This window comes from Barbatula barbatula, assembly GCF_947034865.1.
Source record: "Barbatula barbatula genome assembly, chromosome: 14".
Taxonomy (NCBI): Eukaryota; Metazoa; Chordata; class Actinopteri; order Cypriniformes; family Nemacheilidae; genus Barbatula; species Barbatula barbatula.
In genome coordinates, this window is record NC_136777.1 from 21,089,102 (window position 1) to 21,109,630 (window position 20,529).

The 20,529-nt window shown below is 39.3% G+C and overlaps 1 protein-coding gene across 1 annotated transcript in view; it reads left to right on the plus strand.

Moving 5' to 3' along the window:
- Positions 1-13,507, plus strand: part of epas1b (endothelial PAS domain protein 1b) — a 55,751-nt gene extending 42,244 nt beyond the window's left edge. The window contains exons 7-16 of the mRNA XM_079473357.1: positions 2,633-2,739; positions 5,901-6,048; positions 7,384-7,550; positions 7,654-7,823; positions 7,930-8,040; positions 8,482-8,942; positions 9,139-9,223; positions 9,419-9,524; positions 10,190-10,342; positions 10,446-13,507. Of these exons, the coding sequence (XP_079329483.1) occupies positions 2,633-2,739; positions 5,901-6,048; positions 7,384-7,550; positions 7,654-7,823; positions 7,930-8,040; positions 8,482-8,942; positions 9,139-9,223; positions 9,419-9,524; positions 10,190-10,342; positions 10,446-10,609 (1,672 nt within the window). The 3' untranslated portion in view covers positions 10,610-13,507. The remainder of the gene's footprint in view (positions 1-2,632; positions 2,740-5,900; positions 6,049-7,383; positions 7,551-7,653; positions 7,824-7,929; positions 8,041-8,481; positions 8,943-9,138; positions 9,224-9,418; positions 9,525-10,189; positions 10,343-10,445) is intronic.
- The last annotated feature ends 7,022 nt before the right edge of the window (positions 13,508-20,529 follow it).

Here is a 20,529-nt window from a genome sequence, read left to right on the forward strand (position 1 = left end):
AGAGTGATATATTCACTGTGGAATAGTATTTTATATAATTGCACAATTTTATTTAAAAATATATTTGTATAAATTAATCCGTCCTCAAGAAAAAGTGCATCACGTGTTGAATAATGGCGTTTTTTTCGGCCAAGCCTGCTGCAGGTTCTGAGCTCAGGTGAAATAATATTATGTTGAAGATGTGTTTAATGAAGGTGAAGATTGCTTCATTGCTTAAAATCTTTGCATTTGAAAGAATATACTGCATGCTTTTCCAGAACTCTGACTTCTGTCACCTGGAGAAAAGTAAAGTAATTTAACTTTACCCAACCAGACTTGGCTCTCGGAGCACACTCTCTGAGGGCCACTCCCCCTGACCGATTCCCCTGAGAAGGACACGGTCTGGCACCCGAGACCAGACCTCTGGAACCTAAATGTCTGGACCCTGGACGGGACGAGGAGATGAGAAGTGATCTGTCTCCCGCTCTCGTGAACATGGGCAAGAGCTCCAACCACTAGGCGACTGTCGCTATAAGTGGCACCTCTACTCGCCCTGCAGCGCTTCCCGCAGCACAGAGTGCCCCGATCTGTGTCGTGCTGGGCAGCATGACCCGATCAGCAGATTCTGAAGGGGCACGTGGGGGGACTCATCCCCCCCGTCCGCTATCCGTACCCTCCTTAACATGTTCCTGGTGGGCCTGCGTAAGGCCCCGTTCGAGAACCCAATCTTTCTCTCTAATGATGAAGACGCGTCTTCTCCATCAGGAGGGTAAGGGATTAGCATGCACTCTCCGTGTCCAGCGGGTGCCTAGAGATGTGGGCACCCCACATGGGCTAGACCCCAACCTGGCCACATGCCCAGAGCCCCCTTCACTCCTGCCTGGGACTAGGTGGGGAACCTGTAGGCGCTCCCCCTTGGAGGAAGTTCCAACCCTTTCCCTGTCGTGTCCTCTCGTGACGCTCACTCCGCCAAGGTGCAGCCTCCTCATGGGCACTGGCTCAGAGCGCCTCTCTGGCAGACATCTGCAGAGCTGCAGGTTGGGCTGTGTCCAGCCTTTTTTCGCACAGGTGTAGGACCCGGTCTTGAGTGAGACAGATGGCGACTGGGCATACTCCTGGGAAGCGCCCTCTCCTCTCTTCAGGCAAGTTCCTCCACTGGACGAAGTATAGGCATTCCATCCATCACTAAGCACTTCAGGGGTACGAACCGGACAGAGCAGCTCGTATTCAAGCCCAGTATATGTGAGTTTCCCTCACAAGGTGAACCCTTGTATCTGGGCTAGTGCTCCAGACATAGTGATTCCCCTCCTTGGGAGACCCGTCTGACACTTTCTCACTCTTGGTTCCCCTGTCGGCGAACCTGTGACTCCACCGCTTCTGTGTACCCCTGGTTAGGGCCCTGCACTACTACTCCATGAGGTCTCTCCACTGATGAGACCGTGTAGGTATGCCAAGTATTATCTCCCTTTAGCAGATGTGGTCTCCGTAGCGCCCCCAACCCCCCCCCCCCCCCTCAGGCGAGGGGGTATCGCTTCCCAGTGCTCCTTAAGGTGTCGGGCAGCCTACTCGCATCTAGAGTAGCAAGGCCACGCTTGTACGGCCGGTAGTAGGAACCTCTCGTCGTGGTCACACAAATTGATGTCTTACTACATCACTGGATGGTAAAGATTCGCGAAGACGCTCATTCGTGCCTCGCCTAGGCCGGTCAGTGTTGTTCTGCTGGAAATCGTGCACTGTGCCGTTTTCGTAAGGGACCCCATTCTGTCAGTCTGCAGCGAACGAGGGTGCCTCTCAAGTTCCTCAGCCCAAAAGGGTGAACGAATGGGCATCTTTCCTTTTATATCCGTATGTATGGGGCGGAGTCTGGCGTGCTGTCCCATTTGCCAAGTTCATTGGCCTTTTCAAAGTATAATCAGAGATGATAGGTTCTCAAGTCAAACCCCATTCTGTCAGTCTCGACACAACATCTCGTTCCCTCCATCAGGGAACCGAGGTAACATCCGTAACCAAGACGTTTTCAAGTACCTTGTGGTAATTATGGTCATTATAATGATGTCAGAGTTATTATGAAAATTGATCTTAAACATGGTAATTTCATTTTTGAAGCCCCAAGTGGAGCTCAATGGAAAGAAACAGAGGCCATTGCTCTTATTATATAACATATTTGTTGTATTTTAAAATAGCTTTTGATGTTTTTCCCCTCATTTTACTCTTGCCGTAGATTTAGTAAATCATTAGCTGAAATCTGTGTGTGTGTCTCATCGGCTCAGAGGTGGCTGATTCAAAGACTGAAGAATAAAGGCTCTGTAATGAAGAGAGGCCTTCAGACAGACACACTCATGAATATAGAGTCAGTGACCTGTAGCTCTCTGCTGTTATGTAACGTTATGATACGGATTAGTTCAATACACCAAACACACATTTTCACTGTATAACAGCTTAACATTTTTACTTTAAATATAATGCAAAATTTCCTAATAACACAATGGAAGCAAAAACATAACGGAAAGAATAAAAGACACATTAAAGTGCAAATAAAGGTGCAGGTAGCTATAAAATAAATTAAAAAAATGACTTAACATTTTTAAGCTCATGTACATTTATATAATTTTGTGCGTTTGTGTGTGTTTATTTTATCTCCACTTTTTTCCAGAGTTACAGAGTTGATAGGCTACAGTCCTGAAGATCTTCTTGGTCGATCTGCCTATGAGTTCTATCATGCTCTGGACTCCAACAATGTCACCAAAAGCCACCAGAACTGTATGTGTCATTCATTTTTAGTCCATTCAGCTCTCTAAAGTATTGTGTAAGAAACTCTCCCTCAAACGGTGTGCTAGTGGAATCACATTCACATGTAAAATCATATGACTAACACTGCACACACTCTTAACGTGGCCACGGTGGTAATCACTGGCATTGCCTCCGTCCATAGTCTATCAAACTGGACCATGTGAGTTAAACAGGGAAAGCCGATTAGAGAGGGGAGGTGCTGATGGTCCGATTAGGAAACGCCAACAGATCAGTTGAGCACGGGAGCATACCGTACATGCGCACCCAAAACACAACTTCACAACATGACTAAGTGTACATATACACTTATATACAGAAACAAATGGACACTTTATATGTATTGAACCTAAAATTATTATTTAGATGGAAGTCCGTATTGCATTTGCTTCTACATTTCGGATTTCATTCTCTCCTGCTAAGCAGAGGTGAAACCTAATATCTGTCACTTCGCACAAACACCAACCATCCGCACACAGCAAAAAACGATATATATACAGAGGTCGCCAGACCCCGAGTCAAATTGCATTTCAGACAAATTGCATTAGGCATGCATGTTTGAGTTATGAATACGATTCAAAAGAGCCTTATTGGATTGGCTCTATTAGGGACGACCGCAGCACCCATTAGGACATCTTGAACCCCATTATGGGAGATAGAAGAGATAAGAACCCAGCGGTAGAAAGGGATGGTGCTCCTCGGCTCAGCCAGGTGTCCCGGATTACTCCCTAATCAGATGCTGAAGTGGAGTGGCTTCTGTCCACAGTGACGTTAACGTGTAATTAGACAATAAGGAAGTTGTTGATCTGGATTAGGTGTGGCTGCCTGGTGACTGCGCATTTGTGTGCCCAGAGGAAAACCGTATTGCTTAGAATTTGCTCTTTTATCAGCCCAGAAGTTCTAAGTCCTGTGTCCTTTATTTCGATTGAATTAATGTTTATTTCTTAAGTGCTTTTTTTACAATTGTTGCAAAGCTTCTAGATAGTAAGACAGTATTTTAAGACAGACTTAGAAATAAGGAAAACATAATTTAAGTATAAGAATTGATTTAAATTAAATAAAGTATTAAAAAACGCAGGAATTAAATACTTTCTTAAGAAATGGAAAAAACATTTTTAATAAACACTGCATTGTGAAAGATAACAACGTCTTTTAAACAGATTAAGTATTTGCAAAACTCACAGTCAACATGAAGGATGACCAATTATTATTTATAAAAATACAATTCAATAAAACAATGTACAAAATAAAATAAAAATCATGAGTGAAAAATGTAGATATTGATCCAATATCGACGACATGGCTAAAATGATGACATGGTATTCTTGCAAATTTTAAAATTAATATAATATTTTAGTTTTATTATAGATAAAAAAGCAAACAGTTCCATGGCATCATTAACTACTTTTTTAATTTTGGCTGGTCGTCAATGGTGGCCAAGAAATGTCAGTTGCTAAAAGCATTTTTGGAACCACTTGTAAATAATGACAGAATTTTTCATTTTTAAGTGGAGTACCCCTATAAAATGAATGTATCTCTAATCTGCCATGAGCCTAACTAGGACGTGTGTTTCACTTAAAACAAAACCTAGTGTTTGCTTCCCCCACCATTACCTTAGGGCGCCCTGTCCCTCTTGAAGGTCAAGTCAATTGTATTTTATATAGTGCCAGATCACATGAGAAGTCATTTAAGGTTCCCTTCCCTCTAGATCATGTCTACCTTGTTCTTTTAAACAAACTAAATAGCATTCTGTTTTGCGATTTACACTGTGGCGTGTCATTTCTGTCACTACATGGTCGCACGATTCCGATTCTCCTCTGCTCTCCTTAACCAGTTCCGCCCGGGTGGTGAAGATGGCAACATTCACTCTCCTGCTCTGAAGTCTGAAGGCCATTGCGCATTGAGTCCAAAATAATAAAAATACGACCTTGCGTCGTGTCAATCACATTTACACACTGCCACCGTCATCAAATATTTCGGACTGGGTTCGATTTATTGTGTTTTTCACATGCGAAACAAGCGTTTTGAGAGGTGTTATGACTATTCAGAGACACCGTACAAATGAACGCCAAACGAATAAACGCATACGAATATTTCGGATTGTATATGCAAAGAGCTTAAGTACAGAAAAGACGCACGCTACGCCCCTGAGAAGCTGGGCATCACCGGGTGACAGGTTTTCACCCAGCTTGGCTTTTTTCCATCCGAACCGCGACACATAACAAACCATTCAACACATCAGACTATTTCTGTAGTTTAAATTGATCATATCAGAATGTAAATTAAATGGCCTGATAAAACATTATATATATTCACTTTTTATATACATGTTTGACTGGGCTCAATTGATTAAGTCTTTTTATTTACTTCCGCCGCAAAGAAAATGTAGAGAATTCACCCATTGACTCTCCACAGAGAACGTGTATAAACATTCAAAAGCACTTTCCTTATGTGTCATAGCCTAGATAGTCACTCAAGGCCACTGGCTCCTTAGAGACAAGATGTTTTTTATGATTTCCGTGCACATGCACAGTCGTATAAGTCGCTGTAGAGTCGTGCATGCACAGGCCGGGAATGAACCGCATGACCTGCAACCAGCGCTTTCCCACGACAGATTTGGACCGAGTCCAGGGCGAAAGCCAGAGAGACTGACTGTCAAAACCAGATTAGCAATCCTTTATTGTGTGTGTCTGTCTGAATGTATGTTGCTTGTGTTAGCGTTCCCTTGATGGGTCCCGCTGTCTGTCTTCATGTTTTAGAGCAACCAAAGGCCTCACATGCCACGAGCTTGAACCGAGGTGTAAAACAGTACAGAAAAAGACAATTAAATGGAAAAATGCATTATAAATATGGGGTATTTCAAGAAATATCAATGTTCGAAATGTGTATTTAGTTAACATACGTTTGTTTAATGAAATAACTTTACTTGGAAGGCAACTTAAAGAATGCTTTAAAGTACCCTAAAGTCATTAAAATGGAAACTTTAGTTGAAATGTTTAAATGTAGTCGTCCTGGTGTCATTGCATTTCTGCATCTTGTTCACTTTGTATTCATGATTACAAATGGTGTATTTAAGCACTCTTTTGAATAAAAGTAAGTGTATTTTGAACGGCGCTATGTTCTTCCCTTTTCAGTGTGCACCAAAGGCCAGGCAGTGAGCGGTCAGTACCGGATGTTGGCTAAGCATGGGGGTTACGTGTGGGTAGAGACCCAGGGTACCGTCATCTACAACAGTCGTAACTCCCAACCACAGTGCATTGTGTGTGTGAACTACGTGCTGAGGTGAGGCCCGAATGAAACGTGGGAAAGCTTGTGTTTTGTTTGATTCCCTGGACCAAAGCACTTTCTCTTCTCTGCTCATCAACACCTGTAAACCAACAGAATTTTAAAACTATGTTTACATTTCCAACAGCAGCGCTTGCAATGCAGCAACTGAAGAGTGAAGTTTTGTGTAAATGAAGCGCGACATCAGAGCTTTGCCGTTGTCATGACTATCAGCGCAGGTTTTGTTTTTGGTTGAACGCACATAAGACCTTTACACTGCGCTGTGTAAATGGCGACTATACATGCGAAGTACATGTTCAATTTTAGGGTCACTTGAGTGAAATGTGTCTCATGATTTTACTATTCTTTTGATCTGAAGGCATATGCTTCTATATCAATTATGCAAAAATATTTAATAGATTTTTTCTTGAACTTCCTTACTGAATAATTCTTCTTAAAGTCGTTACAATTCTAATTATTTTATTTAGTTTATTATCAGTTTTATAATAATCATTTTATTGATTCATTTATCATTCAAAATCATTTATTTGATGAGTTTATTATTATATTATCTAATATATAATTGTGAGTATGTGACACTTTTTTCTGTGAAGATCTGGCAATCCTGTCACTTTAGCGAAGGGCTCTTGAGAAAGGCTAGCCCCGTGTCAAATGTGCAAAAGTGAGGACTTCTTTCACTCTTATTTTTATTAAGAACGACCAAGCAACAAACAAGCAACATATTGGGCAGCGCCTGGTTGTGGAAGAACACAGTCCCTTCCTTCGGATTCTGATATTAGGGAATGCATGGTTGAAGTTTATTTTTAAAGATGTTCCAGCTCACGTGGGTAAAACATTGAGCGTTTGTTCGCTTCATTTCACTGTGGATTCCTTTTTAAACAAGGCACATGTCTATGCTGGATTTGTAGAGAGATTAAAAAGCAATGCTGTAAGTATAAATATATGTACGATGCGTCACTATCGCTTTGTTAGAGATCGCTTTATATGTCCTGATTATGTCTAACCAAGTTTACAGAAGGCTCCAACTAAGCCTTACTGATTTTTTATTTTAAAAATACAATGTTAACGTCATAAGTAGTATAACAGTATAAAATTATAAAAAAAGGCCAGTTCATGACACCTTTACACCATTAATATACAATATTTGATCTAATCCATATATTTGATGTTTGGGCATAATGAGTTGCTTAATTTGAATACTTAGGGTTTTAAAACAAATCCCCACTAAAATGCGTTATAAGCACTGAAATTAAGGTAAACACGTGTTTTATTCTGTTTTATTGATAAAGGCACAAGAGCTAATAAATCATAAATCTTGCTCTCTTTTCTTAGTGACATTGAGGAGAATTCCATGATCTTCTCTATGGATCAGACTGAGTTTCTTTTCAAGAGTCATCACTTGGCAGGCGAAACGCACTTCTCCAAACTAAAAGAAGAACCTGATGATCTGACTCAGCTGGCACCTACACCTGGTGATACCATTATCCCGCTTAACTTTGGTGAGAGCCGAAAGAAAATAGCGTTTTTTAATGGTAAATGTCCAGAGAGGTGGCTCAAAACAAGTCTGACGCAACGACATGACATTCCCTCTCTCGTTCTCAGGTCAGCCCCATTATGAGGAGCTCCCATTATACAGCGAAGCTCCTCCTGCCTCTCAGCCTTCCCATAAGAAGAACTACCCTGGAGACCTGCCCAAAATGGCCGCCAGTTTCTCTGTGCCTCAAGCTCCGCCTTCAAGCAGTGCCACTCCCACCCTGAGCACCTGCTCGACGGTAAACAAGACTATTTGTCATCATTGTTCAAACACTGTCATATTTTGTTTATTTTATTCAAACGTTCATCTGCTGAATTTGATGGTGTGTTTCTTCTGTTGAACAGCCTAGCTGCCCGGATGATTATTACAGCACAGTGGACAATGATCTGAAGGTGGAGCTCACCGAAAAACTATTTTCCTTGGACACACAAGAGACAAAGTCTGACAACCAAGAGGTTAAAAGATATTCAATCTGTGATATTTCGATCACACAGGCCCTGGTATTTACCACCATATAAGAGACGGTTTGGTGGACAATGCTAAATATAGATACAAGAGGGCCCAAATAGTTTGTGATCCAGTTACTCGAATTCAGAAATGCATGTGACCACATTGGATTTGTAGTGGAAAATTCACCCTGATGCTTACCAGCAAAAGCAAAACATACCAGTCAATCAACCACAAATGAAACTTGTGCGTGGCTTTAAAAGAAAACCATCCAATCATAAAAATTCAAAGTATCTGTGCTGTATTTACAGTAGTAAAGTGCAGATTATCAAAATGAAACTTGGGAGCAAAAAGGAAATCATAAAGCCAAAGAAACATTTCGTTAAGTCAAGACAAATCCAGCGTTGAATGTGACCTTCCTAACTTCTGATCTCTCTAATACTGTTTAGACTGACCTAAGTGATTTGGACTTGGAGACGCTGGCTCCCTACATCCCCATGGACGGTGAGGACTTCCAGCTGAACCCCATCTGCCCGGACGAGCCCTCCACTGACATCGGAGCCCTGGGACCTAACCAGCCGAGCCTCAGCAACATTACCAGTCTCTTTCAACCCTTGAGTTCCCCCTCAGCTCCACAGTTCCAGCCTAACATGAGCTCAGGAGGAGAAAAGCAGGCCATCAGTGGAGGCTCGGTGGAGTCATGGCAAGCACTTCCATACAGTCATGGGCCCATGCAAATGCCTCCTTATCACGATCCAGCCAGAACCCCTCTGTCTTCTATGGGAGGGCGTCAAAATCTGCAGTGGCCTCCTGACCCTCCATTACACAAAGCGGGAATGATGGATCCTTTAGCTGCAAAGCGTTCTTGCCAAACCATGCCACCCAATCGAATGCCGCATTATATGCAAAGGTAATTCTGACTCGAAAGTAAAGTGTGTAACTGTTACCACCAAATAAAGTTGATGCACACCACTTATTCACTTTATGTGTTTGGTGCTGAAAGATGCATTCACCTGTAACGTATTTCACTTAATTCGGTATTAAAAAAATGTGCTGAACCTAAGTCTTAGCGTTTAGTCTGAATAACACGTATGTTTGTTTTGCAGACCCATGGAGAATTTTGCACAGAACTACAGAGATCAACTCGGTCTCACTAACAACTTCAAGCGCTCGTTCACACAGATGGCGATGGTTTGTCCGCGTTTACTGTTAAATCCAAATAGATTTAGATTTAGTTAAATTAAATCATTACCGTTCAACTAATTACTTTTTTATTATTACTACAACTCTCATAGGGAATATGAAACATGTTTTTCAAAGATTTTGTTGTATTAATGTTCAAACATCATTTTCCAAAGTCAAACAAATGTTATCTGTGTAACTCAGGTTGAGACAGCGTCCACCAAGTCACATCAGTCAATGTGGAAGAGACTTAAGAATGAGAACTGTGCCGTCATGGAAAGAAGCGTTCTCAGCAATAGCGCTTTATCAGGTATCAACACTTTATTTATACAATGAAAAATTATTTTTATAATTTGTATAACTCTTGTTTATTTTACAAGTTTTGTTTTTAGGTTTTGCGTAAATTTTCGTTAAAGTTTTAGCAATTTTAATATGCTTTTTTCATTTTGTTATTTGTTTGTTTATTTTGAATGTTTCTATATAAGATTATACCAAATTTAACTTTAAATGTATGTTTATTTTAGTTTTGTTTATTATTTTAACTTAAGTGCCTTACATAAAAACAAAATATTTTTGGCCAATATATTTTAGGCCAATTGATTTCAATAAACAGAAACGTTTTTCAAATTGAAATATTAGTTTATGAACATAACCTTGCCTACAAATGTGCTAACGACATGACGCCTGACATCCTGTTGCTTGTTGAAAAATAAGTGTGCGGTGTTACTTTTTCATCTGCCGGATGATAGAATGGGCAAAATGAACTTACATTAAGGCAGGACCAAGCCATAACTATAGACCAAAATATTATAGAGACTTTACAGTGAGCTCTTCGTGTTGGGTCGTGAATACACTTTGGAGGTTTATTCGTGATATAACAGAAATCTGTCTGTACATTATTCCACTTATTACACGGCAAGTGTATCATTTTAGTTATTTAACATTAAATAATCATTTAAAATATTTTTTACTTAGACAAAGGCATGACCCATAGTGGAGGCATGGACCACCAGCACAGGAAGACACAATATCCAGGTAATCAGGCCGGACAGAACGCAACGAAATGCTATCGAGAGCAATGCTCCACATACAGAGACTTCAACTTACAGACTTCTTCAAAAATGGACGGTGAGCTCATACCGTTGAAACAACAGACAAACATATCTGCATTTCTCATCAGCACACGTATGCCATTGTTGATACTGATTCTCAGAATTGGTTGTGTTTGCAGGAATCGCGAGTCGTCTGATCGGGCCTTCCTTCGGGACCTACTCTCTGCCTGAACTGACACGTTATGACTGCGAGGTCAATGTCCCCTTGCAAGGAAGTCTTCATTTGCTCCAGGGTCGTGACCTACTGAAGGCATTAGACCAGGCCACCTTAAGCAGTCTGTAAAGTGAACAGAAATGCAGTCAGTCTTTCTTAAGCTTATCTCGCTATCGTCAAGCTGATAGTAACCATCCCAGCTTAGCACATTTACTCTTATACACAGTCTCTCAGAGTCTGTATAGACGGCAACTGTAGCTTTGAGTCTATTTTTATTGTCTACATCGTCATAAATTATATACATGTACTATTTTTTTAGTTAAAAGAAAGTGTCTGAATGACATAAGTATTTTTGGAGGAGTTTAACTGTTGCGTTGTGACTTTGGCCAGCTTCGGTAAATTCTCATTTGGTCTTTCTCGCTATCGTTCAATGAAAAAAACACAAAAGTAAATCTATCTACTGTAATTTCTTCAGTTTGCTCTAACTTTCCTACCTCTGACACATTAAGCCTTTTCGTCACTGACCACTTTCAATGCTCATGTTGGAATGATTTTTGTGCCTTTTTTTGTTCATTTAGTGGCTTCATTTTTGTGTCGGTTTATTGCCTTATTCTGAAGACCACTCTAAATACAAGTAGCTGTACACATACATATTTAAAGCAAAGCTTTAATCTTAAGATTTCTACTATAGATTTCTATACTTTGATGATAAAGTTACGTGTTGTAGCGCTTATTTGTCCTGGTACTTTGTCTTGTCTATTAAGTAGATGTGAATCGGAGTCCTTATAGTAAAAAACAGTTTGTAGTGCTCGTGTCCTGTGGTCGTTCACGGTGGCATTTATTTGCAAATATGCAAATGAATACTATGTTTATTGGCAGGCCAGTACAATTTGATTTGAAAGTTAGGATTGGAGTAAAACGTTTCCCCGACTCTTTTTTTAGACACCTTATGTAGCATATGCAGTTACATACATAGCTACATGCGTCATGCAGTTTTACTCACGCTTACATTATAGCATTAACTGTCTTCGTTGTAATTGAGTTTTAACGTCTACTCTGAGGTTGTCTTTAAAGTTGAATCATTCCGTTTTAATATGCTTATATTATTTGAATCCTAGTTTGGCATAGTAATATAAAGACAGATGTTTAGATCTGATGTTCTGTTATGCTTAGACACACATTCACACACACACGACCAAACACATCCTCATGCCTCCTCTGTTCAATTTGAACCCCTGGTGGAAACAGAGTGGCACGTGACAAAGATTAAATACAATTTAAGGTACAAAGAGACAGTTTTGTTTGCAGACTGGAGATGTTCATTCGTGGTGGATTAGCCGTGTGAGATGCTCACCGACAGTTTGTGAGCATGCACAACTGAGCAAAGCTTATTTAGGATGGGGTATGAAGTCGCGAAACCTGTCAAATACACACATGGGCCATTCTTCACCCCAAAACCAAAAGTAAGAATTGCTAAATATAGAAATGTGAATGACAATCACCCCCAAAACCCACAAAAATATCCCAAGATGCTCAGTACATATTGCCTTTAAATAACCCTGTAAAAATAGATCATAGAAGAAAATGATGGTTTGTCTATATATTGTGGTGGCACTTTTATAGTAAGTACAGCCGTTGTTGAATTGCAGTAACAACAATTCAATAATAATGAACACTGAGAATTATAGCAATTCAAAACAATCATAGCAATGAGAACATTTAGGAAAATGTTTCCCGTTTGACCTGAAAACATTGAAAATTTAGTGCAAAGTATCCCGATGATAAAAGATTCATCAAATTTATTTTATGCAAAATGTATATAATTTTATAACTAAATATGACACGTGCAGACAGATCCTTTATGTTGTTCATAAACGTTTAGCATGTGCCTTATTCAGCTAAGCAGACTGTTTAGTATTTAAATGAAGTTCCATTACAAAAGTGAATTTGAGTTCTTATGTCATAGTGAGCTTAGACCTGTTCCATTAACACTAAGCTCTCCAAATGTCACAGACAAGGAAGAGATCTAAAACTAGATCATGGAAATATATTTACATTTTCAGGACAGTCTATCTGAAACCATGATAGACAGTTACAGTAGACACAACTCTAGTATATAGACAATACATGTAGAGCGATAACAGATGTATAAGAGGTGAGTGACAGACGGAGAGATTGTAATTGTTCAGTCTGTCCACCGATGCAGATCTCTCTCATCTTGAGAAATATGAATCTCTCGGGGGGGGGGAAGATGGTTGTTTGGGGTGGTTAGGTATACATAGAGTTATGCATATTTTCCAGAAATATTTTAATTGAAATAAATAAAGTACATGACAGATTTGATGTGTTTTCTTTTAGAAATGACATCTAGAGTAAGAAAAGTAAAGTCGGTGCATTACAGTCCCTTATTTATTATTTGATCAATACCTAATGAGGGCAATAATCTCACATTAAAACGAGTGGCAAAGGTGCCTTAACACAAATAAATGTAGGTGCCGATGGGCCCGGCCCCTTTAGCAATGTCGCACATAAACAGCCATGCTTTATATGTATGTATTGAATTTTTTTCAGAAATCAATGCCAAAGTAAAAGTCTCACAAAAACTCTTTAGTTCAGCGGCCCTCTCTCACTGTGCAGCCGTGATGTTGGTTTTGATCTGAGAGCTTCTGAGTGTGTGCAGATTGCAGCTTTTCATTCACCAGTCTCATACCCTTCTAGACAAAAAGACATTTGAAATTCAAATGAGCCTGTCCTAACTTCGACCTTATTTTAATTTTTTCTACAACTTTAAGGACAACATTAGGGTGCTGATTCATTAAACAAGCGGTTTATTTTGACAGCGCGTGCTCTATTAAAATGACAGATGTTTTAGTCACGTTAACCAAGTACGTACATATTTTAACATTCTAGATTTATATTGACATTATTATTGTTGTTATGAATATTGTTGACATTACTGTATTGGAAATTGTACCGAATACGAAGTTGTATCTCTGCACTGATATCTTATTAAAGCATATAAATTCCATTGCTGATCTCTTTGTGTTCATTCAGTAGAAATGCTGTCTCCTTTGATGATTACTACACTGTAATATTCCAAAAGAAATCATGTTTTTATTTTCATTACATTTAATAGTGGTAAGTCTATTTCTTTGACATATTTTTGTAGAAAAATGTGAAGGATAACAGAAAGATTTCCCAAAAATACATTCGCATACATATTTTCATGACTATCTGCACCCACCCACTCTGACATTTGACATTTTTACCATATCTGTAAAATAAAACTGTAAAATTGCAGTGTCTTGACAGTGTTTGTTTGTTTATGGTGTTTACATCGTGTGTTGTTGCTTTTGTTTACAAGATCCAAGTGGGCTCTCTCTGCTTATTGTACACGAAGACCGACCAAATAAATATACTCTGGGGCGTAGTATTCAATTCAATTCAATTTTATTTATATAGCACTTTTGACAATTTGCATTTTTCCAAAGCAGCTTTACAGGGGAAAAACAAAAAAATACAAAAAAAAAAAGGGTACAACACAGAACATGAATAGTTTAAACTTGTTATAAAAAAGACCTAGTAAATAATATCTAATGTATGTTAAAAAACACTTTAGTATCAACGTAATACCATGACTAGAAAAAAATAATGGTAACCCATAAAGTCTGTACTGTCAATGCATTTCTGTAAATGCCCCCTATAAAAAAATCTTCACTTATTGTTTTCAGACTTTGAGTCAACTAACATTCAGGTAAAACACAATAAAAAACAGTGTCCTCGGCTAACCCGTAGGCACACAGACACACCAAACCTTCTCGTCCACGTGGAGTCACTTTTGTACTAAAATGTCTGTTGGACTTTTGCCTAATACAACCGCCTTTCTCATTTATTTGTTATTGCCCTTGTTATTTCTGTTTGGAACGTGACGCACATCCCCACCAGCTTCCACAGGCAAATGGACACATATGGAGGTTGCTTCACACAGTTTCCCGGTCTTTGCACAGGTGGACACGTTTGAGCAAACACAAAATGTGGCAGCAAAGACCTCCAACACATCTGTTGGCCTACCATTAACACCACATAATGTTCACTGAGCTAATGATACACGCTGAGAACTAGAGTTGAGCCGGATACTCGGCTGAAACGAGTATCCGGTACGGATAAAGCATATTTGCCGAGTACAAGTATTATACGAGTAATACGAGTCAATATCTGTGCTCGGATGGAATAAAAATCCTCATTGGGTAGCTGACTGTGTCTGCGTTCTGTGATAGGCTAGTCACAGCGCCCCTCCCTTACACATACAGATTTGCTCACTCACTCACACACAGAACAGCTCTCTTTCTCTCTCTTTCTCTCTCTGTCTCTCCCTCAGTCACTCAGGTTCGCGGGTCTTTTCCGTTAACGTTTAGGGTTTCTTCAGCTTCAGGTTTGTTTTTTATTTCGTTTTTTCTGCAGTACTTATTAACCAGTAGAGTTCTGGTAAACGTGGGGTTTGTTCAGACGTGGTGCTTGGTAGAACGCGACTAGCGTTGCGTCTCTGCCTGTCTGAGATTTTTTTTTCTTTTTTTAACCGTCTGCTGACTAACCAGTTTTTTGACTTCACGTATAAAACTATAATATTTCAAATTAATTAGCTACACACACTCTCTCCCTCCCTCCGCTGGTCATCTAATTTTTATTAACGTCTGCTAGCAATTGCATGATTAAAAATAACATACTGGTTAAAGCCCCGCCCCTTTCAAGACAACCCGGCCACTTCCGGGTTAAACCCCGCCCACTTCCAGGTTAGGCCCCGCCCAGTCCGAGTACAGATACGGATACAGATAATTCATATGGTTAACAGATACAGATACAGATACAGATAATGCTGTACTCGCTCATCCCTACTGAGAACCTTTAGGGTAGAAGAAAATACATTATTCAAAGGATGTAATACTGTTTTATTCATGATATCCTTTAAAACGTTACATCATTTTAACACACATGTGCCTGTAAATCTTTTTAAATTACTTATAGTTTTTATAACAGTGTATTACTACAGTAACCTCGTCAACTATGCGAAACGTTTTGTGGGAAGTGTTGAAGAGAAGCCTAAAAATCATCAATTTTGTAACCCTCCTCATGTCATCTTCAGTGGAGCACAAAAGAAGATATTTCGAGTGGTTTTGTGTCCATGTAATCGAACTCAATGTCATTTGCATCTCAACATTCTTCAAAATATATTCTTGTGTGTTCTGCAGAAGAAAGAAAGTCATGCAGGAGTAAATGAAAGAATCTGCCCCCCATAAAGGACAAACGCATGCCTCATCATTATTTATTCTGGAACCAATGACAAGCGGAAAAAAACAGTGGAAGAAATGATGGAAAACAAGCAAAGCAGTTTAGCGATGAGAGGCTTCTCTTCCTCTGTGTTCCCTGGAGTCTTTTTTCAGCGGTCTGTCTCGGCAATGCCACTGTTTAGAATGCTGACACAAGCTCTGACTTCACCCTCCTGGGGGGGGCAAAAGCTTGCATCTCAACCATAACAATCCCCTCCCTCCTTAAGGCTTTGTGTGCCTCTTCCTTCCCATGGACAGAGAACCAGACTCCTTACGAAAACCAGACTTCCACTCTTTCCCCAACTACAAAGATTTCATTTTTGGATCCGTTGATTCAGAGATTTCTGATCTATATAGTGTATAAGAAAACAAAGCGCAGGAAAATGGGAGCGACTGCCAATTCAGGCCATGGGACTTCCTCCTTCTTGAAGAGTCCAAAACACCACCTACCAAGAGTATCACACAATTGGCTGAGAAATAAGCCCCCCAAATAATGAAAGTCATTTCCACATGAACACACCCAAACCACATACGCACATTTCCAATTGATTCACGGTTAAAGTCTGCATTTCCAATTCAAGCAAATCATGTTGTAATATTAACATGGCTTTAATATGATAAACAGAAATAGCTACGATATCAAATTGGGGTAACCTAAAGTGGGCTGCACATAAAACTTTGATTTAAATAAATGCATTTTTAAATGTCATTTTTATGACTTTATCTACTTAAAAGGAAAGGTTTAGGTATAACAAAATATGACTTAAGTGAGAAATGTGAGGTTTTTAATTATTTAGTTATGTATTTACAAGCTTTTCTGTAGCTCGGTGGTTAGATCATGCACTAGCAATGCCAAGGCCGTGCACGGTTCCGTACCAGAGGATTGCGTATCCTTAGAAAAAATGTTCAGTGCAATGCAATGTAAGTCGCTCTGGATAAAAGCGTCTGCCAAATGCATAAATGTAATGTGATTTTCAATATGACAATATTTGAAGATCAGATGAAGCAAGATCAAATGAGGCATCTCTATAAACGATAGTCTGAGCTCACGCGATTGAATGAATGCGTGGACTCATTTGCATATTCATAAATCCGCGTATACTAAATAAAGCGAGGTTATAGAGTTACATTCAAGTCGTTTTAAGGCGTGAAGAACAGGAAAAAACTTTCACATATGCTGAAAGAGGAGATTTAAGTGATAACACTATCGAATGCAGCGGGACTTTAATAAAAACATTTTAGGTTATGCACAATAAATTAACAGGAACAATTTGTATTGACATTAACTAACATTGACAATTATTATTAAATTCGCTTTTTATATAACTACCACAATTAAACAATAAAACATGTTAAAAACTATATTTTAAATAGTTTATTCAACATTTTCGGACATTTTCTCCAGTGCATATATAAAACATACCCCTATAACAGGTTCATTGATTTACGTCTTCATTCTTTATAACAAGTGAGCATCTCAACGTTAACTCATTCAATGGCGTTGGTTTGGTGAAGGTTGGAACACCTGTTTATCTCACTAACGGAGGACAAGTGCAATCGTTTGTCGGGAAACCTGTTAAAACGGTTCTTATCTCTTTGGTGCCACATTTCGCAGAACAGACACAGTTCACCTCAAAGGTAACAACTGCATATTTATTATTTTTGAAGTGCATGGCTGCATGCACAATAATATGCTGAGAATGCAACGCTCAGTGTTCTCAGAAATGTCAAATGATAAATGCCTCGAAGTCATTTCCCAATCGCACGGGACTTTGTCCAACCACCATTCCTCTTTGACAGTACTCAGTCGTCAATCTTGTCTTATTGGAACATTACACGCAATGCAGCCAGAAGCAGTGAAAAATCTGTTCGTCAGCATGTTGGGACACTAGTAATAAGAATAAACAAGACTCTGAATTGCCTGTGCTCATTTGTATTTCAGTATAATGTGTTTGTTTTTTTATTATTGGACTCTACAGTACCATCCTTTACCATAATTTACTGGGCTTGTATGTCGTACATCGGCCCTTGTCACACTGTCTCTTACAAGCCGGCCTGTCCCGCACCCGGAGAGCTTGGTGTCCCAGAAAACCCAGCAGTCTGTGGGCGGATCTGCGCTCATCTTGAATGACAGCCAGTGTGTATCCATCAAGAAGTTTCCAGTTTGCAACAAGCGGGGCATCAGTAATTTAATTGGAGGTTGAGTCACAGATGGAGCAAAAGCCTTTTAGTCTATGCCAACCTACAGTTATGTCACCATTCTTTTTCTTTTCATATTATCGGGGTGCATTTGATATGTACTCCTCCTCCAGGTTCCATGATATCATCCACCTATAGCTTCTCTCAAAGCTTCCCTCCACATTTGGGAGATTGACAAACAGTGTAAGAGACCATCTCAGGCATATTTGCTTTTATAGAGGATACTGTGTGTGTAGAGTCTGCATTCATTCATAGGGATGTACTTTGATTTCAGGAGAGCAATTTAGGACCCGAGTGGAATTTTGTCATTTCGCTGTGCATTTTTATTAAAACTGTATTCATTTTCTTTACAGTGAATTAAATGTATCAAATTATATCTCATCCTTCCTTACATCAATTACATCAGCCATCATACGTGTATTACATCAGAGCTTAATTTTCTATGGACGACGAGAAATGACTTAATAAAGTGTATAAATAAAGTGCACGAATAACGAAATAATAAATACAGACATGCATGCAGAAATGAAGCGATAAAGGTAAAAAACATTTAATTTTGACATGCAGGCATACCAACTCCAAGCTGCTCAGAACAGGGTTCGAACCTGCACGAGAGACTGATGCCCTACAGGTGTCCTATACGCCATGACGTCTAAGAACATCCGGGTACTTTGATACTCATTTCAACATACTATGATTTGGGACATACTTATTCTATTTTCTAATACTATTTTCTAGCACTATATACACACACACACACACACACACGGAAGTTTCATGTGTCAGGTGCACATTATTCAATTGAATATGAGTTGCTTTGTCATGGTTTCCTGTTTGTTATTTTATGTCGTGGATTCTCGTTCAAGTTTTGATTTATTAAAGACTTTAATCTGCACTTAGATCAAGAATACATGCAAGTTTCGTATTTTGGGCAACAGCATTACAGGTGCACTGTGTGGTTGTCACTCTTATTAAAATAGTTCATGTTAATTGTTTGTAACTCTGGAAAAAGAGACCACTTATTAACATTTATATTCTATACTATGTGTTAGACCATTTGCATGCTGTTGAGGGATCACTCCTGAGGTTTGACTTTGCTGGAATTCAACAGACACTTGACTGAAATAACTGCTATACGTGAAATGTTGATTAAAGAGACATCGTCCTACATGAAAGCAGCGGTTAGTGAATAACTTGTATATACAAAAACGATGCTTAAAGTGTAGCACGATAGGAAATTTGAGCATTGGAGGTTTGCAGCTTGAGAAGCCACAGTTTCAAAGAAGCTCCACCAAAAGAGGCATCATTCAATAACAGTTTAGTTAAACATTTTGTTAGCATTCTTCTGCCCTCGGGCCCAAAGTTGAACAAAACACGGTAGTCATTACTGTGTGTATCCACTAATTGTTTACACTAAAGTACACAGAAATGACTAAGCCCACCCACCCTTTGACCCCTTTCTTCAAAGTTCAGCCCTGTGTCAGGAAAACACCAAATATAAATGAAAGAAACCCGAAAGGTTACGGTCTATCAGTATAAAAACAGAGGAAAGCAGGAAGGGTATCCGCAAGGCATTAAAAAGAAACATAGCTTAAAACAAAGACTTGCAGTGATAGAACAAACTACTCAAATGAATGAGAATATGGCCAACTTCCAGTTTGTTCTAGTTCTAGTCATCATTCAACTCAGACAGTCCATCCGTCTCCTAGTACTTGTACTTCACCACAATCATATATTAAGATGATTTATGTCGCGTCCATCCAATCTGAAGTGTAAACAGGGTAAAAAATGACTGTACTTTACTGTATAGCCTAAATGTTGATGTGTGCGTGGGCAGTATATAGCAAAGGACCACTTTGCTGGTTAGGTGTGGCCTGATAAATGAAGTACACTTGAGAGCAACAGTGTGTGCAACCTGTGTAGGTTTTGTTATTGTTGTTGTTTGTTTGTGCATTACAAATGAAGATGCTCTACTCAATAGTACCTAATAGTACAATAGTACCTAATGTACCGTTGCTCTTTAATGACATATCACATATTGCTCCCCGAACTCGTTGTAAGTCGCTTTGGATAAAAGCGTCAATAAATGACTATATGTAAATGTATTCATGTCCACATGAATTGTATCTTTTGCAATTGAATCCAAAACAATACTGCCGGCCTTTACTGTTCCTATGAGCTTTTCCCACTTACTAATCTTTCATAAATCCATTTGCTTCGGCCAGACACAGACAGCATTCACACAGCTCCCCTATCTGGCTTCTTGAAGAGTTACATCATCTATCAAAACTAAAGAATGTGGAACACCTGAACAGTGATCTTTTAACTGTAAAGCTGGTGTATCGGGTGTACCGGGCAGGCAAACACCATAAACAACAAACATGTGGCTTAAAACCGAAATGTTAAGAATCTCCTTTGTAGCTGTTAGAATATAATATATTTTTAAGGAACTATAAAAACTCAAAATGTATATCAGTCCTACTCATAAATATGATATTTTAGTTTCAGTCAAATATTTAAGAATAT